Source organism: Oncorhynchus tshawytscha, linkage group LG28 (assembly GCF_018296145.1).
Source record: "Oncorhynchus tshawytscha isolate Ot180627B linkage group LG28, Otsh_v2.0, whole genome shotgun sequence".
In the NCBI taxonomy this organism is placed as follows: Eukaryota; Metazoa; Chordata; class Actinopteri; order Salmoniformes; family Salmonidae; genus Oncorhynchus; species Oncorhynchus tshawytscha.
In genome coordinates this window covers 35,199,864-35,211,014 of record NC_056456.1, presented here as the reverse complement: position 1 = coordinate 35,211,014, position 11,151 = coordinate 35,199,864, and the positions used below count along the sequence as shown (strand labels likewise).

The window sequence follows — 11,151 nt, the reverse complement described above, 5'->3', positions numbered from 1 at the left end:
TTTATATTTCTTGAAATTTCAACACTTTTGTTCTTTGGGAAAGAAAGTATCCAAAATAACTAGGTGTTGTAATCATTAGATTATCAGTGGAACACTGAATACGTATTTGAGTTGTATTTGACTCTACAGTCAACTCTTGCTGTGCCCATACTCCACGACACATTTTTTAAAACCTTTATTTAACTAGGCAAGTCAGTTAAGAACAAATTCTTATTTTCAATGACAGCCTAGGAACAGTGGGTTAACTGCCTGTTCAGGGGCAGAACAGATTTTCACTTTGTCAGCTTGGGGATTCAATCTTGCAACCTCGCGTTAACAAATCCAACTCTCTAACCACTAGGCTACCTACCTCTCTAACCACTAGGCTACCTACCTCTCTAACCACTAGGCTACCTACCTCTCTAACCACTAGGCTACCTACCTCTCTAACCACTAGGCTACCTACCTCTCTAACCACTAGGCTACCTACCTCTCTAACCACTAGGCTACCTACCTCTCTAACCACTAGGCTACCTACCTCTCTAACCACTAGGCTACCTACCTCTCTAACCACTAGGCTACCTACCTTTCCACATTACGTGTTATACATCCAAACACATATTTCAGGAACATTTTAAAATCTTTATTTACATCACACATAACACAAATAGCTTCTTGTTGCCCAACTATATAATTTAAATACACTATGCTCATATTTGACTGTTGAAATGGTGTTTTCAATGCTTCACTCAGTGTGACTATGTGATAGATATTGTGGGCAGACACCTGATCAATCCCTGGCCCTGTGTTTCTGCAGGTGGCTTCTAGCTTGGTCCCAGATGTGCTGGTGCTGCATAGCCAACTCCTATGATCGTTGTCATGCAAATCAGCACAAACAGATCTGGGACCAGGCTAGATGCCCTCAGCTCGACTACCTCCATGTATAATCAGTACATGTGTCTCTACATGTATGTAGTTCATTGGGTATATACCAAATCTACTGCTCATGTCCACCAATGTCAGGTTCATTCCATTAAAACTGAGTTCCTTCAGGATCCTAATCAGACCTGGGTTCAAACAGTATTTATTTTCGCTCAGCGTTTGATTGAGCCAACCAGGAATGCTGGATTTGCACGTTTATGGTCTGTTCTACTCACTCCATTGTGCCAGGCAATCTCAATCAAACTCTGCTAAATGATTTCAAAGAAAAACAATAACTTTTAACCAATAACTCTTAACTCGTGTAACCATCACAACCCTCCTCCTCCTCCTCTCCTCCCCCAGGATCAAGTGGTGAGTACAGGCAGCTTGGTGCTGCTAGAGGGGGGTATTAGGGAGTGGCTCTGGCCCTGCATCTGCATCTTCAGCCTCTGGATCTCCACGCGCTGCAGCTGGATGATACGCTCCGCTTCCTCCTCGAAATTCAGCCTCGCCACCAAACCCCTCCCCTCCACAGAGGTCAGCGCTATGGGGATACAGAGGTCAGAGGTCAGTGCTATGGGATACAGAGGTCAGCGCTATAGGGATACAGAGGTCAGTGCTACGGGATACAGAGGTCAGCGCTATGGGCATACAGAGGTCAGAGGTCAGTGCTATGGGATACAGAGGTCAGCGCTATAGGGATACAGAGGTCAGTGCTACGGGATACAGAGGTCAGCGCTATGGGGATACAGAGTTCAGAGGTCAGTGCTATGGGATGCAGAGGTCAGCGCTATAGGGATACAGAGGTCAGTGCTACGGGATACAGAGGTCAGCGCTATGGGGATACAGAGGTCAGAGGTCAGTGCTATGGGATACAGAGGTCAGCGCTATAGGGATACAGAGGTCAGTGCTACGGGATACAGAGGTCAGCGCTATGGGGATACAGAGGTCAGAGGTCAGTGCTATGGGATACAGAGGTCAGCGCTATAGGGATACAGAGGTCAGTGCTACGGGATACAGAGGTCAGCGCTATGGGGATACAGAGGTCAGAGGTCAGTGCTATGGGATACAGAGGTCAGCGCTATAGGGATACAGAGGTCAGTGCTACGGGATACAGAGGTCAGCGCTATGGGGATACAGAGGTCAGAGGTCAGTGCTATGGGATACAGAGGTCAGCGCTATAGGGATACAGAGGTCAGTGCTACGGGATACAGAGGTCAGTGCTATGGGGATACAGAGGTCAGAGGTCAGTGCTATGGGATACAGAAGTCAGCGCTATAGGGATACAGAGGTCAGTGCTACGGGATACAGAGGTCAGCGCTATGGGGATACAGAGGTCAGAGGTCAGTGCTACGGGATACAGAGGTCAGCGCTATAGGGATACAGAGGTCAGTGCTACGGGATACAGAGGTCAGCGCTATGGGGATACAGAGGTCAGTGCTATGGGGATACAGAGGTCAGAGGTCAGTGCTATGGGATAGAGGTCAGCGCTATAGGGATACAGAGGTCAGTGCTACGGGATACAGAGGTCAGTGCTATGGGGATACAGAGGTCAGAGGTCAGTGCTATGGGATACAGAGGTCAGCGCTATGGGGATACAGAGGTCAGCGCTATGGGGATACAGAGGTCAGTGCTATGGGATACAGAGGTCAGCGCTATAGGGATACAGAGGTCAGTGCTACGGGATACAGAGGTCAGTGCTATGGGGATACAGAGGTCAGAGGTCAGTGCTACGGGATACAGAGGTCAGCGCTATGGGGATACAGAGGTCAGCGCTATGGGGATACAGAGGTCAGTGCTATGGGATACAGAGGTCAGCGCTATGGGGATACAGAGGTCAGCGCTATGGGGATACAGAGGTCAGTGCTATGGGATACAGAGGTCAGCGCTATGGGGATACAGAGGTCAGAGGTCAGTGCTACGGGATACAGAGGTCAGCGCTATGGGGATACAAGAGGTCAGAGGTCAGTGCTACGGGATACAGAGGTTAGCGCTATGGGGATACAGAGGTCAGAGCTATGGGATACAGAGGTCAGCGCTATGGGGACACAGATGTCAGAGGTCAGTGCTATGGGATACAGAGGTCAGCGCTATGGGGACACAGAGGTCAGTGCTATGGGGATACAGAGGTCAGCGCTATGGGGATACAGAGGTCAGAGGTCAGTGCTATGGGATACAGAGGTCAGCGCTATGGGGACACAGAGGTCAGTGCTATGGGGATACAGAGGTCAGCGCTATGGGGATACAGAGGTCAGAGGTCAGTGCTATGGGATACAGAGGTCAGCGCTATGGGGATACAGAGGTCAGCGCTATAGCGATACAGAGGTCAGAGGTCAGTGCTATGGGATACAGAGGTCAGCGCTATGGGGATACAGAGGTCAGAGCTATGGGGACACAGAGGTCAGAGGTTTACACTACGGTGATGCAGAGATCAGCACTATGGGGATACAGAGGTCAGAGGTTTACACTACGGTGATGCAGAGGTCAGAGCTATGGGGACACAGAGGTCAGAGGTTTACACTACGGTGATGCAGAGGTCAGCGCTATGGGGATACAGAGGTCAGCGCTATAGCGATACAGAGGTCAGAGGTCAGTGCTATGGGATACAGAGGTCAGCGCTATAGCGATACAGAGGTCAGAGGTCAGTGCTATGGGATACAGAGGTCAGCGCTATGGGGATACAGAGGTCAGAGCTATGGGGACACAGAGGTCAGAGGTTTACACTACGGTGATGCAGAGGTCAGCGCTATGGGGATACAGAGGTCAGAGGTTTACACTACGGTGATGCAGAGGTCAGAGCTATGGGGACACAGAGGTCAGAGGTTTACACTACGGTGATGCAGAGGTCAGCGCTATGGGGATACAGAGGTCAGAGCTATGGGATACAGAGGTCAGCGCTATGGGGACACAGAGTTCAGAGCTATAGGGACACAGACGTCAGAGGTTTACACTACGGTGATGCAGAGTGGTCAAGAGGGTCATATCATGCTTTTTCTTGCATTAATGTTCATTTATTAATTAATCTTTTTCATTTTAGAATGCACAGGAAGTTGTTCCATCACTACATAGAAACAAGAACGAATTCAAAACTATTGAAGATGAACAGGGGACTAATTTACTAGCTAAGTGCTTGCACCAAAGTTTGCAGAATGTTTTTTCCAAAAAGGATTCCATTATTGAAGACAGAACAAAAAAGTCAAATAAAGGTCAGAAGTGTGAACGCAGGATGAACCGATAAAACAAGTAGAAACAGATCAACTCTCAGGTCAAACTGTTATCTGGGTTATAGTGAATATCAGATATCGTTAGTGTGTGAGGGTCCAGTCACCAGTGAGGTCTGAGGAGCTCAGTTTCTTTTTGCTGATGCCTGATTGGCTCTTATTGTCGTGGACCTGAGTCCTCACCAGACGCAGCTCCCGCCTCAGATCATTGATCTCCTTTATCAGAGACACGTTCTCCTGGAAAAGAGACATGACACTGAACATCAGTGCTAAACTGAAATTAGGATTTTGAAATATAATTTAATTAGTGGAATATGGAATGTGAATAAACCACACTATATATCATGGAAGGTAAATTCCCAGCTCTCAAAATTGGGTTGTAGACATCATCATTTTCTGGTTGAAAAGTCATGTTCAGCAGGGGGGAAACGTTTTTAACTGGGTAGGTACAACCTGAATTTATCCAATAAGAACAGATTTTCATTTTCGGTTACAAAATGTTTTGCTACAGTGTGCCCTACTGAACACAACCTTGGTTTTTCACGTTGAAGCATTGTCTTCACAGGCTTTTCTCAACCCATTTTGCCCACGGGGCTTCGGTTGGTGTTAGCGAGCGTCTCTCCCTCCCACCTTCATGATCTTGACGTTTTCTGTCCGGTGGACCTCTGTGTCTTTGGCCAGCTTCCTCTTCAGAGACGCCACATTCCTCTCCAGGTGTTCCCTCTGACGACTGTACTCCCTCTGGATGTCTGCGTCCACACCCACTATGTCCACCTCAACACACACACACACATTATACAGACACATTACACCCACTATGTCCACCTCAACACACATTACACACATTACACACACATATTACACACACACATATTACACACACATTATACAGACACATTACACCCACTATGTCCACCTCAACACACACACACACACATTATACAGACACATTACACCCACTATGTCCACCTCAACACACATTACACACATTACACACACATATTACACACACACATATTACACACACATTACAGACACATACACATTACACACACACATACATTCCACACACACCACACACTCACATTACAGACACATTACAGACACATTACACACACACATTACACACACGTTACACACACACATTAGACACACAATACACACGTTACACACACACATTAGACACAACACACACATTACACACACACACATTAGACACAACACACACACATTACACACAAATTACACACACACACACACACATTACAGACACACACACACACACATATTCATTTTACTAGCATGTGTGTATTTGTGTTTCCTGAATATTTATTCCGGATGCTAACTGGTAATTCATTCCCTTAAAGTGGTACTTTATCAAAAACATTTTAGAAATGCATCCAACTAATCTGTGTTAAGTGTGTGTCTGTGAGCCAGCATGCAGAGCAGTACTTGAGTGTGTGTGTGTGCGCATGCACGCATCATCGTCCTGCCATAACCTTCCACACATAAATACTTTTTAGTGTGTGTGTGTGTGTGTGTGTGTGTGTGTGTGTGCGTTCACTGGCACGTAATCTCACCACATCACTCTGCTGGACGTAGTGCTCATAGAGCTCTCTGATACTATCCTTTAACCTCTTAGGCTCCTGGATGAAGCCTACACAGTTATGGAGGTCTGTCTTGAACCTGCGTACCAGGGCCTCCACGTCCCTCACCTGGGTGAAGAGAGCAAGAGTACACCATGACAGTTTCTGGAATTACCAGACATATATATTCATATACTTTGTTTATGTACAGCATCAAATCAAAAAGTTGATTGTTACATACATGTGTTTAACAGATGTTACTGCAGGGGTGTAGCAAAATGCTTGTGTTTCTAGCTCTGACAGTGGAAGTTCATTTTATCTTTATTTAACAAGGCAAGTCAGTTAAGAACAAATTCTTATTTTCAATGACGGCCTAGGAATAGTGGGTTAACTGCCTGTTCAGGGGCAGAACAACAGATTTGTACCTTGTCAGCTCGGGGATATGAACTTGCAACCTTTCGGTTACTAGCCCAACACTCTAACCACTAGGCTACCCTGCCGCCCCGTATTAAGTAATATCTAACAAATAATATCTAATAATTTCACAACAACACATAAATCTAAGTAAAGGAAGGAATTAAGAATATATAAATATTTGGACGAGCAATGTCAGAGTGGCATTGACTAAAATACAGTAGAATAGAATACAGTATATACATATGAGATGAGTAATGCAAAATATGTAAACATTGGGCTATGTCTTTGAACTAGGCCTATATACTTCAACTCAGCAGTCTCCAACCTTTTCCAGCATGAGAGCAACTTTTTTTTTTAAATTAAACTTTGCGAGCTACAATTTTTTTTAATGCTTTCAAATAGGCACATTATTTCCTTACCTACCCTGCAACTCTTCCCCGGGACCTTGGTGTACAATATACAGTTGAAGTCGGAAGTTTACATACACCTCAGCCAAATACATTTAAACTGAGTTTTTCACAATTCCTGACACTTAATCCTAGTAAAAATTCCCTGTGTTAGGTCAGTTAGGATCACCACTTTATTTTAAGAATGTGAAATGTCAGAATAATAGTAGAGAGAATTATTTATTTCAGCTTTCATCATATTCCCAGTGATGGGAATGGGGCCTGTCATGCCAAACGTTTCGGGTAGCCTTCCACAAGCTTCCCACAATAAGTTGGGTCAATTTTGGCCCATTCCTCCTGACAGAGCTGGTGTAACTGAGTCAGGTTTGTAGGCCTCCTTGCTCGCACACACTTTTTCAGTTCTGCCCACACATTTTCAATAGGATTGAGGTCAGGGCTTAGTGATGGCCACTCCAATACCTTGACTTTGTACTTAAGCCATTTTGCCACAACTTTGGAAGTATGCTTGGGGTCATTATCCATTTGGAAGACCCATTTGCGAGCAAACTTTAACTTCCTGACTGATGTCTTGAGATGTTGCTTCAATATATCCACTTAATTGTCCTCATGATGCCATCTATTTTGTGAAGTGCACCAGTCCCTCCTGCAGCAAAGCACCTACACAACATGATGCTGCCACCCCCGTGCTTCACGGTTGGGATGGTGTTCTTCGGCTTGCAAGTCTCCCCGTTTTTCCTCCAAACATAACGATGGTCATTATGGCCAAACAGTTCTATTTTTGTTTCATCAGACCAGAGGACATTTCTCCAAAAAGTACGATCTGTGTCTCCATGTGCAGTTGCAAACCGTAGTCTGGCTTTTTTATGGGGGTTTTGGAGCAGTGGCTTCTTCCTTGCTGAGCTGCCTTTTAGGTTATGCAGATATAGGACTCATTTGACTGTGGATATAGATACTTTTGTACCTGTTTCCTCCAGCATCTTCACATGCTGTTCACATGCCAGATTCTGTTGTTCTGGGATTGATTTGCACTTTTCGCACCAAAGTACGTTCAAAGTACATCATACCGCTCATACCTGCGTGGTCCCATGGTGTTTTTACTTGAGTACTATTGTTTGTACAGATGAAAGTTGTACCTTCAGGCATTTGGAAATTGCTCCCAAGGATGAACCAGACTTGTGGAGGTCCACAATTTTTTTCTGAGGTCTTGGTTTAATTTCTTTTGATTTTCCCATGATGTCAAGCAAAGAGACACTGAGTTTGAAGGTAGGCCTTGAAATACATCCACAGGTACACCTCCAATTGACTCAAATGGTGTCAATTAGCCTATCAGAAGCTTCTAAAGCCATGACATAATTTTCTAGAATTTTCTAGAAGGCACAGTCAACTTAGTGCATGTATACTTCTGACCAACTGGAATTGTGTTACAGTTAATTATCTTAAGTGAAATAATCTGTCTGTAAACAATTGTTGGAAAAATTACTTGTGTCATGCACAAAGTAGATGTCCTAACAGACTTGCCAAAACTATAGTTTGTTAACAAGAAATTTGTGGAGTGGTTGAAAAACTAGTTTTAATGACTCCAACCTAAGTGTATGTACACTAGTTTTAATGACTCCAACATAAGTGTATGTACACTAGTTTTAATGACTCCAACATAAGTGTATGTACACTAGTTTTAATGACTCCAACATAAGTGTATGTACACTAGTTTTAATGACTCCAACATAAGTGTATGTACACTAGTTTTAATGACTCCAACATAAGTGTATGTACACTAGTTTTAATGACTCCAACATAAGTGTATGTACACTAGTTTTAATGACTCCAACATAAGTGTATGTACACTAGTTTTAATGACTCCAACATAAGTGTATGTACACTAGTTTTAATGACTCCAACCTAAGTGTATGTACACTAGTTTTAATGACTCCAACATAAGTGTATGTACACTAGTTTTAATGACTCCAACATAAGTGTATGTACACTAGTTTTAATGACTCCAACATAAGTGTATGTACACTAGTTTTAATGACTCCAACATAAGTGTATGTACACTAGTTTTAATGACTCCAACATAAGTGTATGTACACTAGTTTTAATGACTCCAACATAAGTGTATGTACACTAGTTTTAATGACTCCAACATAAGTGTATGTACACTAGTTTTAATGACTCCAACCTAAGTGTATGTACACTAGTTTTAATGACTCCAACATAAGTGTATGTAAACTAGTTTTAATGACTCCAACATAAGTGTATGTACACTAGTTTTAATGACTCCAACATAAGTGTATGTACACTAGTTTTAATGACTCCAACATAAGTGTATGTACACTAGTTTTAATGACTCCAACATAAGTGTATGTACACTAGTTTTAATGACTCCAACATAAGTGTATGTACACTAGTTTTAATGACTCCAACATAAGTGTATGTACACTAGTTTTAATGACTCCAACATAAGTGTATGTACACTAGTTTTAATGACTCCAACATAAGTGTATGTACACTAGTTTTAATGACTCCAACATAAGTGTATGTACACTAGTTTTAATGACTCCAACCTAAGTGTATGTACACTAGTTTTAATGACTCCAACCTAAGTGTATGTACACTAGTTTTAATGACTCCAACCTAAGTGTATGTACACTAGTTTTAATGACTCCAACCTAAGTGTATGTAAACTTCCGACTTCAACTGTATGCATTGTCTGTCAATATACCTGGTAATATAATGGTTAATAAACAGTATTTGGCATGACAGGCCCCATAAAACTATCTTTTGTATTTTTCTGAATATCTGTTTTATTTGTCCTGGTTTGGGATGTTTTTACTCTCAATATTAAAAATGTTAATTGAAAACGAAAATGGATGTTCTGAGTCCATGTCAATGCTTAAATCACACCAGAAGACAATTTGTTGGGTCTAAAAAAATATATAGAATTTAGATTTGAGTGTAATTCCCCTTTAATTGCGCATCTAGCAAGAGAGGAACGTGTCGGTCTAGCGATGTTTCTGCTGTTAGGCCTACTGCTGCAACACATGTCATGGCAGAGTCAGCAAATCAATTGCCATCCAAATTATACAAATAATGATGATTTATTTCTGTCAGGTAAGTCTACTTTGCAGTGCACATTTAGCTGAGTAGGAGTTTGTAGCCTTTCTATCGACAAACAAGACACTGGTTATCATTAGCATCACTAACTGGCTACATAAGGCCTGACGCACGCATCAAACACAGACAGACGGGCAATATTGCTGTAAATTAATAGGCAGATATTGTGTTACGTATCTAACCAAGAGTGGGATAATGTCAACGCGGCTTCGATTGGATAGTAGTAGTGGGAGTTTTGTGTTTATGACAGTTTGTAATTGTTCCCGAGTGGCTCAGAGGTCTAAGGCCCTGCATTTCAGTGCAAGAGGTGTCACTAGACCCTGATTCGATCCCGGGCTGTATCACAACCGGCCGTGATTGGGAGTCACATTGGGCGGTGCACAATTGTCCCAACGCTGTCCGGGTTAGGGTTTGCCGGGGGTAGGCTGTCATTGTAAATAACAATGTGTTCTTTAACTGACTTGCCTAGTTAAAGAACATGTTAAATAATTACAGAACACATGAAAAAACTAATGTACTTTGACATTGGCGAGCTGCTCGTCGGTGGGCTGGTAGCTGGCGACCTGTCGGAGACGCCCTGCTCTAACTACATCTTCCATTAAACCTCATGATAGTATACAGTACATAGCAGTTAAAGACATGCATTGTGTATAAGTGCATATGACATAGGGGTCCCTTTCAGAATAGGTATTCCCTTTCCATGTCTTTAAGATTCTCTACTATGTACAGTGTTTTCATGAGGTGAAGTGAAATATTTAGTATGAGCCTTCTCTCGCTCTGCCCATAGTCCCCCCCCCCAAACCCTCTCTGATTCTCATCCATTCTCATGTAAAGCAGACAGGCGTCCTCCAGCCTCTCTCACCCTCTGCGTCTCCTTGTGCATCTCCTTATCGGTGGCTTTCAGTTTGAGTTTCAGCTCAGTGATGTTCAGCTCCAGCTGAGTGTTTCTCTTGTGGACCTGGTCCAGCTCGCCCTCCATCTAACAAAGAGAGCATCCATTGGCCAGTCAGTCAATCTCAATGAGAGCTACAATACATACACTGAGTATATAAAACATGATTTAGGAACACCTCTTTCCATGGCATAGACTGACCAGGTGAATCCAGGTGAAAACTATCTGGCTCTCCCTCCATCTGATCTGGCTCTCCCTCCCTCCATCTACTCTGGCTCTCCCTCCCTCCATCTACTCTGGCTCTCCCTCCAGTAGGGCTCTCCCTCCCTCCATCTGCTCTGGCCCTCCCTCCCTCCCTCCAACTGGACTCTGGCTAGTGGGATCTTCTGGCTCTCCCTCCCTCCATCTGCTCTGGCCCTTTCCCTCCAACTACTCTGGCTCTCCCTTCCCCCTCCCTCCAACTGGCTCTCCCTCCCTCCCTCCCTCCAACTACTCTGGCCCTCCCTCCATCTACTCTGGCCCTCCCTCCCTCCCTCCATCTAGGCCCTCCATCCCTCCAACTCAGTGCAAGAGGCTCTCCCTCCCTCCATCTACTCTGGCCCTCCCTCCCTCCC

At 43.9% G+C, this 11,151-nt stretch overlaps 1 protein-coding gene across 2 annotated transcripts in view; it reads right to left on the bottom strand.

Moving 5' to 3' along the window:
- Positions 1 to 607: 607 nt before the first annotated feature.
- The window catches only part of cfap57 (cilia and flagella associated protein 57), a 39,653-nt gene continuing 29,109 nt past the window's right edge, over positions 608 to 11,151 (bottom strand). Inside the window, exons 19-23 of one of the 2 annotated variants that reach the window (XM_042308273.1) lie at positions 10,508 to 10,624; positions 5,702 to 5,836; positions 4,752 to 4,895; positions 4,229 to 4,358; positions 608 to 1,444 (exon numbers count right to left, since the gene is read on the bottom strand). In XM_042308273.1, the coding sequence (XP_042164207.1) occupies positions 1,266 to 1,444; positions 4,229 to 4,358; positions 4,752 to 4,895; positions 5,702 to 5,836; positions 10,508 to 10,624 (705 nt within the window). In that variant the 3' untranslated portion in view covers positions 608 to 1,265. Of the gene's footprint in view, positions 1,445 to 4,228; positions 4,359 to 4,652; positions 4,896 to 5,701; positions 5,837 to 10,507; positions 10,625 to 11,151 lie in introns of those variants that run through there. The other variant, XR_006080239.1, reaches the window with a different exon arrangement.